Source organism: Drosophila persimilis, unplaced genomic scaffold, assembly GCF_003286085.1.
Source record: "Drosophila persimilis strain 14011-0111.01,24,50 unplaced genomic scaffold, DperRS2 tig00000124-arrow-pilon, whole genome shotgun sequence".
Lineage (NCBI taxonomy): Eukaryota > Metazoa > Arthropoda > Insecta > Diptera > Drosophilidae > Drosophila > Drosophila persimilis.
Window position 1 is genome coordinate 7,153,656 of NW_020825294.1, and position 20,341 is coordinate 7,173,996.

The 20,341-nt window shown below is 46.9% G+C and overlaps 1 protein-coding gene across 1 annotated transcript; it reads right to left on the reverse strand.

Moving 5' to 3' along the window:
- Positions 1-2,028: 2,028 nt before the first annotated feature.
- LOC6602212 (multiple epidermal growth factor-like domains protein 8) lies at positions 2,029-12,322 on the reverse strand. The gene is made up of 4 exons (XM_002027214.2): positions 11,748-12,322; positions 11,270-11,686; positions 4,467-11,205; positions 2,029-4,407 (listed from the first exon to the last, which is right to left on the reverse strand). Exons 1-4 carry the CDS (start codon positions 12,117-12,119, stop codon positions 3,275-3,277), a joined length of 8,661 nt encoding a protein of 2,886 aa, XP_002027250.2. The 5' UTR covers positions 12,120-12,322; the 3' UTR covers positions 2,029-3,274.
- Positions 12,323-20,341: the final 8,019 nt, after the last annotated feature.

Sequence of the window (20,341 nt, forward strand, 5' to 3'; positions counted from 1 at the left end):
AGAGCAGGTTCCCCCTTTTATAATGATTACGATTCGCTCGACTCCACGAAAGAAGTTGAATTATAACATGGACAAATTCCTTTTACCTTGTAAGAAGTGCTACAAAAAAGCTTTAACCGCCTTTGGGGGTCCCAAATGTCTAACGCCTGAGGCAAAGCGTTTGAGTTGACCAAAGCTGCCACCAACTTAATCACCCTGAACGGCGGCTCAGAAATCTACACATGTAGACGGCTCCCTAATCTGTCTAGAAATTCCCACAAAACCAATTCCCAATTTTGATTTTACCCCTAACACCGACAGGACTCACCCCTTTCCAAAATCGCAAACTGACCTTGCCGATTGGGAATTCTGTCAGAGGGAATGCATAAGTTTTCCTCTAAAATCGAAGGGAAACTGTCAGGCCGAACGCCAAAGTCTCTAGTGGAATAAAAACATCCAGGATTTTAAGAGCAAACGAGGGGGAACGTTGTGAGTTGCTACGGACACCGCAACTCTACATTTATACCCGATACTTAGTCAGTATGGCTCTCCTCCGAACGACACGACACGGGCGCTGCGTAGCCACTGTGAATTGATTTCTTGTTTTTGGCTATACAAATTATCCGATCTGATCCAGATTCAGCAATTGGATAGATATGTTCATTCTCTATGATTCTGCGTTTTTATTGTGAACGCAACAGATTTTCGTCGTTTGTCGGGGCGAAATTTTGAGATATACGTTTTAAAGTGAGATCTAACAGGAGTGCGGATCACAAATTTGGTTACTCTAGCCTTAATAGTCTCTGAGCTTTGTGGATGCCCCAAATTTTCGTCCTTTGCGGGGGCGGAAGGGGTTCACGATTCTGGGTTTTCAGTTTTCTCGTTTTGAAATATACTTGTAGCAGTGATGTATCACAGAAGTCCGGATATAAAACGTTGGTTCTCTAGCCCTTATAGTCTTTGAGCACTAGGCGCTGATAGGGACTAGAATATATATACTTGATGGGTTCGGAAACGATTCCTTCTGGACGTTACACACATCCACTTTTACCACAAATCTAATACACCCCAATACTCATTTTGAGTATCGGGTATAAAAACTGTTTCTTTTCCACTTCTTTAAAATCTACATGTCGACGGATAAACTCCTTAAATATAAAAGAGACAAATAAATAATATTTATCATCTACAAAGTTATGGTCATGACTAAATACGTGGGCTTGAAACCAGAGAGCACAGCATAAATATTAAACATACACTATACTCGTATATATATTTTTTATCATACATACGTATCTTCTTTATTGCAAACACAATTCAAAAATAATGATTAAAAACATAATTATTAATAATATAAATACACATACATATATTGCAGAATGGGACGCTTTGAAGTATAATTTCTAAATGTACATCAGTTCTAAAAATTTTGCTAAAACAAAAAAAAGGGATACCTAATGGAGGGAGAGAGCGTGTTTTTCTTTTTCTTAACTAAAGTGATATATAGTAGTGAGAGTTTCTTTCTTACAACCTTCTGGTTACTGTTATTGAGACGTCATAGTGTATAGAGCGCGTTAGGAAAGATTCAGTTTGAAATTTGTTCGTCTGCTATTGTGAGATGTATGCTTCTGGAAAGACTATCTGTCCTTTCGTAATTCCATGATTTGTTCGCTTATCGTCTGCGTGTGTGGTGTGTGTAAACATAACAAGTGTGTGTTTGGGTACATAAATATAGTAGTGGGGTTGTTCTTAAAATAGTAGGTACATAAGTGCGTGACAAGTGCGCATTTCCGTATAGATAGAGAGAGAGAGAGAGCTAAAAAACTAATTGAGCAATTGCTTAGCTAAACCACCAACAGAGAAGGAAATATTATAATACTTTATACAAAATACAATTAGGGAGATATACACTTAAATACTTAGGTACGCGAGAATATAAATATAAATCATATTACATTGTTTAGAGACAGACACGCACATACATATGTATCTTAGGCGACATAGGCATGACGAAACACTTGGATTAGACATTAACAACACATCGAACGAAGTTCGTCTAATGCTATGACACATTCAGTTTACAATTAGTACACATATATATATATAATACGTATTTCATGATTTCTTTGTTTCGTTTTTCGTATGGCTTTCTTGCTATCAAATTGACATGCTCATACATATACATATATATCATATAGGTACAATATCAAATTCCTATTGCTGGCGAGTTGTTCACTTGGTTTCCGTTTCTGTTTATACGTTTGTTCTTATTCTTAACACTGGTTTAAATTCACAAATAGTACCGATTACACATATACACATATGAGCTAATTCTCAGCCAATTGGGTTTATATAGAGATTATATATAATTCAAACCATACCAAATGAATACAGTCCTTTAAAAATCAGTCGAAATAATTATTTTTTGTTCTGTGAATTTTTTTTTTTTTTACCAATTTACCAGTTTGGTTTTTTTGATACAATGTAGAGACCCAATTTTGTGGAGTATTCTTATATGCTCTTATATCTAATGTTTATCCATTTTCCTGTATGTTTATCAATCAATATAGATATAGTATATATTTTATAGTTTATATGAAATTTATGTATGCATTTCTCACAACTTGTGAGCAGCTTTTTGCATCTTCTATATCAGCGGGTGGGCCGGCCTCCCTCGTATGACGTGTCGGAAGTGGTTTAACGATGTCCATCTGGCACCAATCCATTGGTTGCGACCAGAGGCAACCGTTGCCCCTGGCCCTGTGCTCCGTTCTGTGTCCCTGGTCTGCCTCGGGGTCGACTCTATGGAGTTCTACGTCGACTTGTGTGCTCGGAGAAGCACGCTGAATTTAGGAGTAGCCCAACAGAGCATTATTGTTCCGTGTCCTGCAAGTTGTTTTTGCAATTCTTAGGAATTCTCTTGTGCAGCATTCGTTTGTGCGCCTCTGCAGTATCCTGCACATGACATGAATGGGATTTTCGCAATTCTCGGCGATTCTCTTTAGCGGAAATCGCTTGTGCGTATCGAGTCCGAGTCACAATGTGCCGCGCCACGTGCTAGCATTTGTATCAAGGACCGTTGCCCATCGCTGCTCTATATCGTACATACATACTAGTATGTACATAGGATTAGTCATTATTTTCGTTATCTAAACGTTATGTACAAGTATTTTCCTAAGCTATATCAATATATATATGCATAGTACATGTCGTTTTGCATACGCACACACACGCAAATATTTCACTAGGTCCAAGGCTTCATGCCAACAGAAGAGATTCCTTATTGTGCAGCAGCTTATGCCGGATGGTGCGCCACATGGTGGGCCCTCTGGGCACGCATATATTGCCGCGAATAGGTGATCAGTGTGGAGCCGAGAGCGATGCTCAGCGGAGCTCTGGAGCGTCCTGGCAGGCTAACAAAGACCGTACCCACAGCAGCCTGATTATCGGACGTGGGCTCGATGGCCACCATCATGATGTCCCTGGCATGGCGGTGGCGCGTGTACCTTGGCGGTATAGGGTCTCCCGTGGACGCTTGCTCCTGGAGCAGCAAGGCTTGACGGGCTCGCTGGCGCATGGCCCGTGTGGAGGTGGACGCGCGCGGACTCTCCGTGTCCAAACTGTTGGATGCCAAGAAGATCTGCGCAAAGGGGCGCTTGGCCAGGTGCAGCATTTCCACAACATGCTGTCGTCTGGCCCGTCTCAGGTCCGCCGTCTGCTTCACCTTCCAGACAATCACACAGACAGCCAGGAAGAGGAAAAAGCAGGAGAAGAACACCGAGAAGAACACAAACAGATCAATGTGCAGCTGATCCTGGCGAAAGACCACAGATCCATAGCTAGGCTCTGGTCCGGCGTTCGCACGCAGAGCAATGAAGAATCGCGTGGCACTCAGGTTGTGTGCGTGCTGGGGCAAGGTGAGAACCAGTCGATTTCTCAGCCCAAACAGCCGCAGCAGCGTGTTGCAATGGTTGAGGGTGACATGTGTGCTTAGGTCTTTGGCATGCTGATCCTTCACTATAAAGTTGTGACCCCCGTGGCTCTTGCAGTCGTGCAGCTGTGGCACATAGTAGCTGTTCATGCTCATTCCGCCGCCGAGGCCATCCTTATCCGCATAGATACGTCGCTCGGGCGTAAATAGCTTTTGAATGGTCACATTATCATGCCTGGGCAGAGCCACATTCAAGGGCCGATCGCGCTGCTGCTTGGGCCCCCAATTGTAGCGATTGTCCAAGAATATCTCATGGTAGCCAGTCGTCTCGTTGGTCTCCACAATAAAGGAGTCGTCCTGCGGGGACATGAACACATCCAACTCACCCTGGGTCACATCGATGATTATCCGTATGTCCACGTTCATGAAGCGTGGCTGGATCACAAAGAACACCGTCTGGCCGGGCTTCAAGGCGGCGGGCTTTGACTTGCATTCCTCTGCGGAATGATGGGAAGAATGATTATCAAACAAGAAAATGAATGGCTGAGGGACTCACCTATCGGTTTGGCGTCGAAGCACATGCGCGACTCCACCGTGATCTGTTTGTAGCACTGATGTCCATCGATGGGATTGCCCGCGTAAGAGTCCCGACACTTGGAGCACTGCACACTCCAGCAGAGCTGCGCTGAGTTCTTACCCCCACCCGCTGTGCAGGTGGCATCGCTTTCCGTGTTATTCGCACAATTGCATTTCTCCCCAGTCACGGGGTCACAGATGCTGCCATGGCCATGGCACTGGCAGGGGCGGCACTCCTTGTGCAGATCCTCGCTGCCCCGAAAGTAGCCCGTGAGGCAGCTGTCGCAGCGATCGCCGGCCGTGTGATTGCCGCACCGCAGACAGGTGGCATTGTGGGCAGGACCCTCGAGCAGTATGCGATCCAAATCAGAGCGTGACATGTTGAAGACAGTCGGATCCGAGTCATAGGCCACACAGACATCGCTGTGGCCGTGGCAGTACTCCAGGCAGGGCTGGCAGGAATGGCCCTCGCGAGGATTGCCCACAAACAATGGCTGGCATTTCTCACACTGCTCCCCCATCGTGTTGTTGTGGCACTTGAGGCAGATGTCCAGAAGGCTGCTCGACTCGCAGTTGGAGTGGCCGTTGCACAGGCACTGGATGCTGCAGTTGGCCCCCACATAACCGAAGTCGCACTGGCACTCGTCCGGACTGACGCACTTGCCGCGGACACATCCTTGGCTGCAGACGGGCAGGCAGGTGCCCTGCTCCTCGCGATATCCCTGCGCGCAGACGCACTTGTAGCCCAGCGGGGTGTCCAGATCGATGCACTGCTCCGAGATGGCATGGCAGTTGTGGTGTCCGTTGGTGCACTCGTTCTCGGCTGGACAGTGGATGTAGTGCCAGGATACGACATCCGCATGCGTCAGGTGGGAGTCGTTGCGCCATGTCGAGTAGATTAGATCGCAGGTGGAGCCCGACGGATGCTCCTGCTTGCTCTCCAGCGCACCCTCAGTGCAGATGCCGTCTCCGTTGAGACCCTCGCGGGCACACCAGCCGCAGTGGGCATGCTCCAGACAGCTGGAGCACTGCTGGTACACATGACACGGCTCCGGGCAGCGATCCAGCTCGGCAGACTCCAGTACCAGTCCGCAGACACCGCCAGCGCAGAGCAGCGGCTGCGAGCTGGGAGACAGGCACTGGCCCAGCATCGTGGACCATTTACAGTCCTTTTGATCCTGGTCCGTGTTGGTCAGACAGCTGCTGCAGTTCTCATGACTGTGACAGGGCGGGGCACAGCGATCGATTACGCGGTATTGGTTCTTCTCCACCAGCTCCTTGGATATGCACTCGACGCTGCCGAGCTCGTTCCGGGCCCACTGGCACTGCGGCTGCAGCAGGCAGGACTCGCAGTTGAGCCAATAGCACTGGGGCAGAGGACACAGTCCTAGGACAGCCACACTCTGGTCATTTCCACACCAGGCACTGCGCCAGCAATCAACGCCAGCGGGCACGCATCGCCCTTGGATGCCACATTGATCGCACCACTGACAGACGGGCGTCACCTCGTGATGGGTGGGCCAGGCGGCCAGACAAGCGCTGCAGCTGCCGAAGCTCGAGCAGTTCCTGCTGGCCATCCAGGCATCCGTGCAGGCGGCACCATTGTTGACCACCAGCGTGCCATTGTGATTGGCGCAGGGCGTTCGACCCTGGCTGAAGCAGTGGCTACTGAAGCTGTACGTATTCTGAACGGTGCAATAGCTGCAGCCCATGTAGTGCCGGCACAAATACTTCCCGCTGCTCCACAGCTGGCAAATGTCCTCGGGCAAAGCGATCCTCGTGACATGGCTGTGCGTGGCACTGCCATCCCAGCCGCCAATCACGAATATCACTCCGGTATCGGGATCAATGGCCATGTCCTCGGCATAATTGGAGGCTGGCACGCGACCAATCAGCTCCACATCTTCGGTGAGTCGCACCCACTGGTTGCACGAGTAGACATAGGCTATCAGGACATCTGTGGCATTGTAGGGGATGGTCCTGCCCCCATAGACGATCATGTAGTGTTCGGTGCTCACTGCCGAATGGAAATAGCGAGCTCTGGGCAGGTTCGTGGCGGGTGCATTCAGTTCCTTGAAGCTGGGCAGCTCTGTCCAGCTGAGCTTTTGCAGATCCAACGCATACAGATTGCTCTGCGGCTGCGAGGCATAGCCTCCGAACAGATACAGACTCTGGGTCTCTGCATGGTAAACGGCACTGTGGCCGTACAGCACGGGCATTCGTGCGCCCATTGCCTCCAGCTTCTGCCAGCGTCCTGTGTCCAAACTGTATTCCCAGAGCTCTAGAGGCCGCGACTTGTTCAGGGTGAGGCCGCCCACGAGCAGCAGTGATTCATGCTCTTGGTAGCGTACATGAGTGAGGGTATGCCCGGCCAGACGAGGCGGCGGCTCTGGCGTTTCCACATCCTTTGAGTCCACCTCCACTTTGATTTGACTCCAGCGTTGATTCTGTATCGAAAACATCCAAAAGTCATCCAGCAGTCGCGTATTCACGCCGATACCGCCATAGATATAGATGATCTGACGCTTCACATAGATCTCAGAGGCATGAAAGTACCTGCCGAGGGGCATGCTATCCTCGGGGGTCGACGACTCCACGGTGACCTGCAGCCAAGTGCCGTTCTTGATGTCAAACTGTCGGAAATCATTGAGGGGTCCATGATTCGGCGAGTAACCGCCGAACATCCACAGGGATCCCCTCCGATCTGCGCTAACCGAGTGCCCAAAACGTGGTATGGTCTTCCTTAGATGCTCTTGGCTCTCGCTCAACAGCTGCGTGTTGAACAGCTCCGTCAGCACCAGATGATGCGGCTGTACTAGCGTGGAACAATCGGCCCCAGCGTAATTGACATTGCTGCAAATGCAGCGTCCGTATTCCGTGTCGCAGTAGCCCTGTCCGCGCTTGGCATTGCAATTGCTCGGACACACCTCGATCTCGCAGCGAGCGCCCACATATCCCGCGGGGCAAACACACCGCATCTGTGAGTCGCATATGTGCGGCGGCAGGCAGCTCCCAGCCACGCAGTTCTTGACGGAGTACAAAGCATTGAAGCCGAAGTGGCGATGGTCACCAGCCTGTTTGTAGTGTACCGTGACATGGCTCGACCGGGCCTCAATGATGCGCGCCGAACTGTAGGGGGCACAGACCACGGCCAGCAGTTGATTCTGTTGTGTGGCTCCCGTGAGATCCGGCAGACTGTCGTAGATGTACACAGCATTCTCGTCACAGTCCATGGCCAGGCTCTGCCACTGGAACTCCAGCTGCAGCAGCGACTTTTCAGCCTGCAGGGTCTTGGGTTGGAGTATCCACAAGCATTCCTTCACCTCGAGACTGGCGCCCCAGGGCGAACGATAGGCCTGATAGGAGCCAATGGCACTGCGGCCAATGTTAGAGAGTATTCCTCGGGATTCGCATTGGTAGTAGCACTGTCCGCCGTCTCGTGGGTCGCCATAGTAGCCAGGGGCACAGGAATCGCACTTGAGGCCCTGGGTGTTGTCCTTGCAGTAGCACTCGCCGTTGCTTACGTTGCAGATGCCCAGATCCTGGTTGCCATGGCCATTGCACTCGCACGGATGACATCCCTGCGGGGCGGTGGCATTGCCATGACTCCCCTGGCGACATCTCTCGCAGCGTTCGCCCTCTGTCCAGGCCTGGCATTGGTCGCACTTTCCAAGTCTCTCGGCACACGTTGAATGATTGTTGCAGCCACAACTCAATCCGCAATCGCTGCCGGTCCAGCCCAAGTCACAGCGACAGCTGTAGTCGGGCGGTCCCGAGCAGAAACCATTCTGGCAGAGCTCAAAGCAGGTGCGCACACAACTGAAACGCCCATCGCCCACGTACCCCCTCCGACAGTGGCAGTTGTAGCTGCCCTGGGTGTTGGTACACTTGGCCTCCTTGTGGCAATCGTGGAGTCCCAGTCCGCATTCGTCTACGTCCGGGCACTGGGCATACGCCCATTCGGCATCATGATGGGAGGAGCTGTTCAAAGCCAGCGAACAGTTGCCGGCACTGTAGCTAAAGTCGCCCTGCATGCAGATGCCCTCTATGGGATTGTCGCGATCGAAGCACCAGCCACAGCTGAGAGTACGCAGGCAGGCGGAGCAGTTGCGATGCTGTTCACAGGATTTACACTGCTGCTGGAGGGGAGGCAGAGGCTGCTGCTGCTGCTGCTCATCTGTTGTTGCTGCTGCTTTCTCCTGTTGTCGTGGCACCACCTGATCCATCCACTCGCGACACATGCCAAACTGATATTCGCTGGTGTACACCGCGAAACTGAAGCACTGGGCACTGGCCTCGCACCACACACAGCGTCCACGCTCGCTCAGACACTCCTGACAGCCCTTGCGTTCCCGGCAGGATCTAGGACACTGCTCTACGGCTCGCACGCTGCTGTTGGATTTGCCAATCCTGCCGCAACGTGCATCCTCTGTCCACCATTCGCACAGGCCACTCGACGCACAGGCCTCACAGCTCACGAAGTTTGTGCAATTGGAGCATTGGGTGGGTTTGCTTATGAGATACGACCAGTGGCTGGTATCCTTGGGATCTGTGCACACAGCCGACTCGTTGACGGACCTCAAATGGCATTTGGCCGTCAGGGGACACCACGAACAGGAGGCATCGGTGAGGCAGTGCAGGCAGTTCTCGTACTTCGTGCAGTGTCCCGAGTAGTACGGTTCCAGATACTCAAACGTAAAGGCATTCAGTTGTCCCCCATGCAGATGCTGCAGTTCCATTTTGGTCTTTTGATACGTGTTGTAGATGCTGTTCAAACCGATGCGGCGACGCGCCTGAAAGTCTATGAGGAATGGCATCTCTGTGGTGGGTAGCGGCACATTGCTGCAGTAGGATTGATTGGAGCTCTGGGAGGTGACATTCACCAGCTCGTCGAGATTCAGTCCCAGCCCAAATCTCAGCAGCGACGAGGAGTAGCTGCTGCACACCTGTATGGCCGAGTTGTTCCACTGCTGTTTGGGCCGCACAAATCCGACGAGGCGTGCCAGCATTTCGCCCTCGAGTTTCTGCTCAAAATGGGTGGTGAACGGCGGCGAGGAGAAGTCCACCATGGTGGCATTCACAATACCCACATAATCGGGCATTGTAAAATTGATGGGATAATGGTATTTGATGTACGTGAGTCCGGGCCTCCGATCGTTGATGGTGCAGAGCGTGGGCGTGCGTATTTCTGTGCCTTGGTCGCCCCACCAGCCAGTCGATTCGCCACAGATGCCATAGTTGTCGTCGCGATGATGGCACTTGGCATTCTGTACACACCACGTGCACTCGTTTAGGCCCAGTTTGCTTGTGACCGAGAAGGCCTTGCCGCCGCCTGAGCCCTGCTTGCCCCACTTGCTGCCATGCACCAGACACGAGTGGCAGTCCCCCAGCGAGGGGCATATGCCAGGACACCTCGTTGTCTGTAGATTCGTCGTACAGTTCGCGCCAATGGTGCGTCCGTAGCAGCTGCTGTCTGCAGAGCACCAGCCACACTCTGGATTCGACAGGCAGGCCGTGTGGGAGGGATGCAGTCGGCAGGATACCTCCGGATTGTACAGTGTATTCTCCACTCTGAGCACCTGCGGCAGTTCGTAGGCAAACAGATCGGCATTCACATTCCCATGATAGCCGCCCACAATCAGCAGCGTATGATTGCGACGCAGTGCCGCCGCCTGTGCAAACACACCCTGGGCCTTGGGGTAGAGACTGTCCTCGGCGGACACCACCTGATTGATCCAAATGTGGCAGCTCAAATGGTACCAGTACATCTGATTGTCGTAGCAGATCTCATCCTTGTTGTGCCGATGCGTATAGCCCCCGAAAACGATCATATAGTTACCCGATATGGTGGCCGTGTGGAAGGCCCTCTCTCTGGGTATATTCGTGTCTCGCAGCGCCGTACGTGGGTACAGTATCTCCGTCCAGTGCATTTGATCCAATTGAAAGGCGAAGATGCGATCCGACAGCTTAGAGAAGCGTGCCAGGCTGGTCATGATGCCACCGAATACAATCAGTGAATGTGTGGCCCTGTAGTACACCGTCGAGTGAGCCGCCAGTCGCACATCCAACGTTTTGCCACCTCTCGGCTTGACCAGCTCCCACTGGGAATCCTCCGACAGGGGCAAGGCAATGCGATAGACGCTGGAGGAGAATTCTCCCGTCTCCAGGCTGCCACCAAACATATACAAGTGATCCCGGGCTGTGTTTAGTGTGTGCCTGGCCACCGCCGGGGGCTTTATCTTCGACCTGATGGCCATTTGTTTCCACTTGCCACCACTTTCCGTATTATTGTACTGCCAGAGATCGCTGTAGAAGCTGCCATTGGCATGTTTCCCACCAAAGATGACGAAACCACCCGGCACACGATCTGCTGCATGGCCATAGCGCCCGTGGGGCTTGTGATCGGTGACCACTTCGAGGATATCCTCTAGATATTCGTTCAGTTCCTCGTCGGTGGAATTGGCATTGACTATAGTAAGAGGCAGGGAGGAGCGTGTGCGTCGCTGATGCAGATTCGATTCGGCCAGCGTGTAGAGAATGTTGCGAAAGAAGCTAACATCGCTATTGAGGCCCCACAGCTTGGCCTCATCCTCGTTCTTGTGCTGGAGCACAGCTTTGAGCAGGGTATGGTCGATCTTCTGAGGATGATAAAAGTGTCGCCGACTCTGCAAGGCAATGCCCCACTCATCCTCCCACTGACTGGTGCTAAAGCGGTAGATCTAAAAGCAGACAAAAAACAAATTAGCTTCAAAAGTGAGAGAGTTTTTCTTGTCTTTTCTTTACCTGCAATGTGCTTATCACATTATTCAGATCATAGCCACCAAACACAAACAGAGCATCCTCCTCTTCAATGTAGACAGCTGTATGTGCTGCACGCGGGGTCATGCCTTCGGCGTCGGTGGCCAGCCAGCGCCAGCTGTTGCCATGAGGATTATCGCTGAGATCACATAGGCGACCACTGTATCCTGGCGAGCAGTGACATATGCTCTTCTGGCACTTGCCACGACCCTGACTCTCGCCACACTTCTGGGGACAGGCCTCGTCCTCGCAGTCGGGACCCACCCACTCGCCATGGCACACGCATTGATGGCCTATACACTTCCCATGATTGTGGCAGTTGTTCAAACAATTTGATATGTAATAAGAAGCCCGAAAGCCATCCAGCACATAGTTGGTATCGCTATACATCAGGATCAACATCTAGAAGGGGGAAATATTAGATATTTAAGGATATATGTGCCTTTAATCGGTAATCGCTTACACTGCCACTTCGGGCCACCAGTCGCTGGGGCTGTGTCCGACCACTGAAGCTGCCCAGGAGTGTGGAATTGAAGGAGTCGCCATCGTAAACGTAAATATAATCGTAGGAACACTCGGTGCCCATGCTGTGGAATGTCAACGTTATAAACTGGCTATCATTCTTAGCCTTGATCAGCCATTCGCAATGCGAGTCCTGGGTATAGTTGAAGCCGGATGGGCCATCGCTGATCTCTCCATAGGGTTCGGTGAAAACTTTGCGACTACGGTCGCATGGCGCTGGCGGCGGTATGTGGAGTTGTTGTGATTGAAGCGGCGATCGCAAGGTGATTATCCAGAATGTCAAGGTTGCCAACAACGCGTACATTTTTTGCATTTTAATTGCTGCTTTCGCAGCTCACTTTTTTATGCAAATTTTCAACAGCAGCACTAGGAGACCATTGGTACTATTTACATCCGGATTTTGCCAGCTTTTTTTGCCCCTGGTCTTACATTGCATCGAACTAGGCGCCTGCGGCCTAGGTCACTGGCGTGACCGAATTTAACAGAGAACAAATTTGTTTTATTTGCAATTTTTTCGCTAAAAATTTGTTGAAAATATTCCGATTTATTTACAGCAGTGTGACCGCCCGTCACATCGACCGTCTGACCCAAAGAAATATACCGAAACAAACCGTTTAAAAAATATACCGTAAATATACTGACGAATTCAAGTTATATTTTACATATTACTCGTTTTTGAAATTCCGGTGAATATTACTAGCTAGAAAGAACGCCCAGCCATGCCCACATAATTTTATCCGATTAATGAATCAATTTTCTACTTAACTGGCACATTAAATACTTGGCTTTGCTTGTTTTTGCCTCAATTTTGGTTTCTCAACAACAATATAGCGACTCGTATGATGGAAAACCGAGCTTAGCCCACTTAAGCCCCCTATATTTAAATAGTTCAACTACACGAGGTAAATGGCGGAATATATTAACGATTGTAAATTCTTATAGATCCATCCTATCCTTCCCTTTAAGTTGCCAAACCCCACGAATCTTTCATCTGAACTGCGCTAAAATGATTACCCCCTTGGCTTATAATAGGTTAATAGTTCTCCGGCAAGCATTGAAACCATATTGCTTAATTTTGATGTTCCGTCAAATATAATAAGCTACATAGAACATTTAGCCATGCCCACATAGTTTTATACGATTGATGAATCAATTTTCTACTTAACTAGCTTATTTTTAATACTTGGTTTTATTGGATTTTGCGTAAAAAAACGCTTTTACGAAATAGGTAAAAAAAAGGCTTTTAGCGAAAATGGGAAAACAACCAAAGAAGGAAAGAGGATAGTCATTCATATCGGTCAATTTTGATATTCCGAGGAATATTACTAGCTAGATAGAATATTTAGCCATGCCCACATAGTTTTTTACGATTAATTAACCTATTTTCTAATTGACTGGCTTATTCTAAATACATGCTTTTATAGTATTTTGACTAAAAGAAGGTTTAAACAAAATAGTTGAACAAAACAGTCGCAATGATGCTGGTGCATGTTGTGTGTAATCCGTTGTATATGCCTTTGTATACCCTATTTCGTTTATTTAATATATGATATGTATGAAGATCAAACGATATGTTTTAGACATATGTATTTATGCATATGATTAGTGTCTTGTATATATATCCCGATCCCTATACCTATTCTTGGTCTCTGTAAGAAGACAGTAAGCTGCCCAATTGGAGCCTGGGATGACAAATACATATATTCTCAATTCTATAATATGCATTTCCAATAATATGTTATGCAATGCATTTTTGACAATTTTCATTGGCAGAAAGCAAAAATCGCGCCGTTCCCGTTTAACCGGTTCGTATATGTATGGCGGTATATTAAAAACTAAGTTTATATGGATATGTGGTGTACATATTAAAAGTATCTTATTAATGCCTATTATACTACCGAATGTTTCCAGCTTTTGGCTATTAAAATGGCTCAGCCTTAATGGTACTATCCAAGACCAAGTGATGCCGAACAACATTTTGGATCTAGTCCAGTTCCTATATATAAACACTATGTACATTTCCCAGTTCCAATCAATATGTCCGATCAAAGTACAGTAATTAAAGTAGATAATTAGATTAAGTATTAAAAAGCGACGTAATGAGTATAGAATGTTGTGCATTGTTGTGCTGAAAAGGGGGGAAATCATATCCATCACAAAATAGAGAGCGCGAAATAAAAATTGTTTGAAAGCGAGTGAACAACAGGGATTTTAATTAAATCCATTATAAAACATGATGCACGATTTGAGAGAGCAAAAAGGAATGTTTTAAACCTATAAATGAATGCCAAAGGTACGAATTGTTGTATGAAGTAAGAAGTACATTGCACATTTTAAGCTGTGAACAGTGCTGAGGCAGAAATGATCGATTGTTACTCTTTTAAGATACAATTTTTCTGGCTAGGTTTCGATTCCTTGTCCGCGTACTTTGCAAAGGCGTAGAAGGTTACCGGAGAAAATAACTTTCCCAATCTGTCAATGGTCGAGAATTAGCCAAAAATGTGTCATACAATTGGTGGTACTTATACTTACTTTGCCTATTCATGCTGAAACTCTTCGGGCGAATCATCCTCTTCCGCTTTTGGCAACTTGTCCTTCGTTCGTTGGGGACAAGCGCGTACCTTAAACTGGTGTCGCCTTCGGACCTTGGGTCCTTGTAGAAGGCATTGTGGTAGTAGTAGCCTGGCATACTCATCCATAGTCTTTCGCTCCATCTTCATCCGCAGCTTGGTCGCGTTGCACCTCATATGGCATAGCCGGCAGGTTCTCTATTGCATTTTTAAAGTCTTTAATTTCTAAGCGGTCTAGCGGTCTTAAGTCTAGTTACTTAATTTCTTCTATGGAGCCATTAAAGCTCGATTTTTGGTTCGGTGCGCGAAAATATCCGAGGCACGGCCATCGCAGAGCAGGGCGGCCGATGCAAAGCTGTGGGAAGGTGGAGTAGAATATTGTTAGTTTAAGAATTTGGGCAGATATCGTGTCTTTCCACTCACCTGGTTGATGGGACACTGAAACTCTCAGGTCGCTTGCAGCAGTCGGCCTCATCGTGGACATTGTCACAGTTGTCACTGGTGGTACCATCGCAGATCAGAGTCTTGTCTCTGCCCTCGGTTGACTGTCAGCTGAACTGATCCGCCGGGCAGTCCTTTCGTCACAGCGCCAGAAGGCGGATATACAGTCGTTCTTTATGTCACTACTCCCGCCACTTAAAATTATCTGTCCGGATAGACGCCGTAGTTCTTCTTGCCCTCCAGTAGCATCAGAGCATCAGAATCTGGCACGAGCATACGTCGTGAATACTGCGTGTCATACCCCGCTGGCCATGCAGATGTGGAAACACTTTGTGCGACTGTGCAGACAGGTGTGATTGCGCTCCTCTCCAGTCCGGTCTTATTGTCCGACACAAATCTCCCGAAGGCAGAGACCTGCGAGATGTGCATGGAAGCACGGATCTTTCTGTAAAGGGGGAACAGGAGATTACAAGTGTCCAAAGGTGTCCAATATTGGTTGCTTACTAACATCGATACGCATGGGATATCGGACTGTTGGTCTAAGGCCAGAGTCGTGACTTCTTCCAGGTCCACATGCTCATTGCCATCGACTCGGGCCCGAATGATGGCCTGATGGCTGCTGACATCTGTCCAAAAGAGCAGACGCTTCGAGGCTTCGGCGAGTTCGCCCAGGAAGCTATAAGAGGCAACGTTTTAGAACACAGCTGAATAGGGAGAGAGAGCTCCACCTGGGCACGGATAATCTTGCCGGACACCGGCAGCAGCTAATTCGGGCAGTCTGTCGTAGCTGGGAGGGATGCAGGCCACGTCCATAGCGAGGCTGCGGCTCTGGCCAGTCTTGATCAAAGTCCCCGGTGCTCCAGTCGCTCCAGTAGTCCTAGCCATCCAGTAGAGGAATATGAGCTCCCGGTTATGGTTGCAGCTCGGATTCGTCCATCGTGGCGCGGCTTATGGAGTCCGAGGCGACTCTGTTCAAGTACATGCACCCGCGACGCGTCTCGAGGACGGGGGAACGCGGCTTCTCCACCCCCCTTCCACAAAGCACGACGGCTGCCATCCACGCGGGTGATCTCGATGAGATGAGCCTCCGCATCGGACCGACGCGAGAACATGCCCCATTCCCCACGTCTTTCCATCGCACCAGACGCCAGAATCCTGAAGAACCCGGTGTCCAGATGCCGTCCAGGGTCTGTTCTTTTTCCTCCTTTTTCAATTGTAATTCGTCTTCTGGTGGCTGAGGCAGGGAGTAGTGGGCCACAACTGCGCCAAAGGGCGCCGCTGGTCGTTTCGGCATCGCTGCAGACTCTGTGGCTCGACTTTAACTGTAAATGCGAAGAAGGTGGAAAGCACGGAATAGCCGTGGAACAGCGGCTGTTTTTGGGAGTGCCCTGTGACATCAGGACTTACTGTCATTTGAAGCCACTGTAGGCAGACGCACAAGGCACTTATGTTCATACAACAGTAGCATAAACAAACGAGTATCATTCCAATTGCTCAATTCTTTATTCCGACGAATATTACTAGCTATATAGAACATTTAGCCATGCCCACATAATTTTATACGATTGATGAATCAATTCTATACATGATTGGCCTATTCGAAATACTTGCATTTATTGGATTTCTATATAAGATTTTAAAATGATTCTTATCGCACAAAAATACCGATATTTTTTTTCAACTAACCATGTGCATCGAATCAAAAGTCGCGGTAATATTTTGCTCTAACTTAAACAACAGAAAAAGCCTGCCGTGGCCTACACTGCTGAAGTGAGGACTTTCCCCAGGAGTGATGCACACTACCTCAACGACTATTCGGCAGGATCTTGAACTGGAAGTTTAGGTGAAGCAAATGCATATTCTCTTAGTACTCTCTGGCCGCCGTCCACCAAAATGCAACCCTAGAAACAATGAATGGCAACAAAAAATAGTTCGCGCCTAGGATCTATTTCAAATCGTAATTCGAATTTCAAATCGTTCAAGACAAAAAAAAGATAAAAATACAACAGAAATAATATGGATATAATGGAGAGAGCAGAAACTGGTGGTGGTAAGTTTATTAAATATATATAAGTATGTATGTATTTTCTTTTTTCATGATTATTATTTTGCAGCCATTAAATAAACAAACAATAAACGCATGTTTGCGTATAAGTATTTGACATGATAATACCTGAAATTTGCGAGGGATTTCGGCACCCTCGCAAATCTGAGGTATTCTGCAGCTCTAGTGTTGTTTCTACAAGCGGATTAAACGAGAAAACTCCAGGAATTACAGGAGGAGCACCAAGAAATAAAGCGAGAGATACTCCAGCAAACTGCAAGCAGCCAAGGGCAAATCAACTTCCAAACAGAGCTGCTGCAATTTATAAGGGAGTCTAAAGAGTCCACAACTTTTGTGTGCCGTTTAAAAGTACATATATAAACACTAAAAGTGTCCTAATTATAAATGTGTACTCCCATTTGCAACAGTTGCCCGGAGTGCAATTTCCATTGCCTCAAAAGCCATTAAATAAATTAGAAAATTTTAACTGGTCGGGCATCAATCAGCAGCGAGTCTTTGTTAGTTCCAAGTGTTAGTTTTCCCTTTGGATGCGAAACTTTTGTAATTAGCTTCAGAGGCACCAAGATGCGAAGAACTATCTAATCATACTGAAATAAGATGGTGTCCATCTCCAATTGTGTTGAAGTATCCATATATTATTAGTAATTCAATTTGACTGTATCGCTATATTCGCGTATATCGCTTTTATTCACGCTTTAAATCGTTTCAGCAGCCGGAAACAGGAAGCCCCATGAAAGGAATTAATCTAGGAATTGTGCAGTACAATTTTTTACTTCTGGCAGGAAATTGGAATACATTATCGCCATCAACGCAGCTACTGCCTTGCGGTATAACGGTACGTGGATTTAGTTTTAATTTCTCCTTAAATGTTATACATAAGCTTGGCTGAAATGAATTTCTTTGCACAGGAAGCACCAGAGAGGAGACTTTTATTATTATTTTTCATCCGCAATGCCGGAATTTAAGTTTTTAAATGGAAATTAAATCAAAACAAGTTAATAATGAGTTGGCAAAACATTTGCAGATTTAAGAGTAGTTCTTCGCCACACAGCGGTTTTGTGTCACAACATTTTGACTAGGGTAACATTTCCTTTTACTTGCGGGAAATTAAATTAGGTTGAGCCCAGAGTTCAGGGTGCGCATGTGGCGCTGGGAAATTTTCATTTCATTGTACTGCTTTCTGGCATTTGGCTGAACAAGAACATAAAATCCAGCACAAAAATACCACAAACAATGGAAATTAGTATGTGGACTCTTTATGTTGACTCTAAAATAATGTACTATGAGACTCACAATTAATTTCCTGAATATTTATTTTCTACTGATTACAGTTACTCTGGCGAATATATGACCATAACGACAGAAATTGTTGACTGATTGTTAGCTCTAATATAAAATATTTTTATTTTGTATCTAAGCTAATCTAAGCAAGATTTTGAATATTATACAAGTGAGTTTATCTCCAGCAAAGTAGACGAAGATTTATGTAATTTTTTTGTATGCCTTTAATGACATTTATAAGCAATAAACCCCTTAATGGAAGCAATTGAAAATCGAAAAATAGCAACAAGGAAATTGATGCCCATCTTTGGATTTTCCCAGCCATTATTCTTGAATTTTCCCAGCATAGAATGGGGCTTCTGGCCCCAACAATGGCAATAATAACTAAAAAGCTTTTGTATTTGATGTTCATTAAAAAAGAGTACAACGAATACATGGAGTAAAATGAAACAAAGGCATTGACAGCTGCAAAACAATTGCACAACTAATCAATGAGGGCCATCAATGGACGCCAGTAAAAGCCGGAGAGAGTGCAATGAGAGTGGAAAAAAGTAAAGAAAAAACATTAGGAAAACAATTAAACTAATTGCCGGCAATTTATACGCAACAAAGACACAGACACTGTGCAAAAAGGGAAACCAGAAACGAAAGAAAACGGAAAAGTTCATACAAAAAAACCAAAAAGTTTTATAGGAGAAAATGAATGCTGGTGCTGGAAAGTTTTGCCCAGCACCAAAAAGTAAACCGCTAAATGAAGGCAGTCGGAGGAAAAGCTCGAATAGAGCAGGCATCCATTAACTTGGCCACTAATGAAACCACATTGCAAGAGTAACCAGCAGCAACACCACCAACATTTCTACCACTGGCAACATCTAACTAATTGACACCGTCCTGTGAATTAGTTCACTGCACAGAAAAATTCTGATTGCATTGCTCATACGACTCGCGTGACAGACGCGCTCCCCTCCTGATTGAATGTGCAGATTGCAGTCATTTGTCATAAAGTTACAGACTTTAAAAAAGACTTACGATTAGGATAAATTTTAGTTGAAGTTTCAGCAGGGGGTGCATCTTAGTCAACTGCAATGTAAAATAATTTCGTGTAATGTTAAGTAAATAATACAAGAAGAAATTGCATTGTCTAATGTTTCTCCTCAACCGTAAACAAAAGTCAGGGTCTGAACATCCTGGCATCGTTTGCGGTCTTGAGAATAACAATTTGTAGTTTGCAATTTTTCAAGAGAATGCACTACACTAGGTCTTCCCAGTCATTCCTATAATGTGTGCCTTTAATTAAAAATTATGTTTCTTTCTGCAAGAATGAGTTCCTTTTGCTCTTTCGTTTCATTTGCCATCATGAAGCATTAAGTCCAGGGAGAAATGCACGCCTTCGCAATAATTGATTGAAGCTGCAAGCAAAGCGAATAATCTTTTCCATTTCTGACTCATCGGCAACTCAATTGTCAGTCGTTAATGCGATCGCCATTTGCTCATATTTATTTATTGCATACTCGGACATTAATATTTGATTATACTTTTAATGCTGTACCATGCCAGAGTTGATAAAGCGCTATGTGCAGAGGGAAATTTCCAATCAAACATGAGTTTAATACCCATCATCATTAATATCTTTGGCCCCCATCAGACTTATGATTGAGTTGTTAAATTGGGTAGTAAATTAGCTAGAGCTAAAAAAGATTCTTGTTAGGGTGAACCTTGTCGTTGAACTTGTAATTCTTTATTGAAACTTCTAAGAGATGGTCCTGCACTTCTAGGGCCTGCACTTTTATTCCATCTCTGAAGAAATTCAGACATAAATTCCGACCAGCTGCGCTCGAGGAGGACACAAGCACAAGTCCCTCTTCAGCCCATACCCAAAACCCATAACAGACCATTACACTGCGAAAGCTGTTTGCCGTCCGCATTGCGGTTTCCAGACCTGTTTGTACAATTGCATTATACACTAGATAATATTTATTACATTTTTGTTTACCTCCGCCACACAGGTGTGAAGTTTAATAAATTTTAATGCCGTCTTTTACCTACTGTGCGGGATTTATTCGCTCTTTAACAATTTATGCGGCCATAATAATTTACTACAATAGAAAGTATTTCAACAAAAGCTTTTTAGATAAGATGTTATCGTTGTGGCAGCTTCAAAGCCAGGTGCCTTATCTG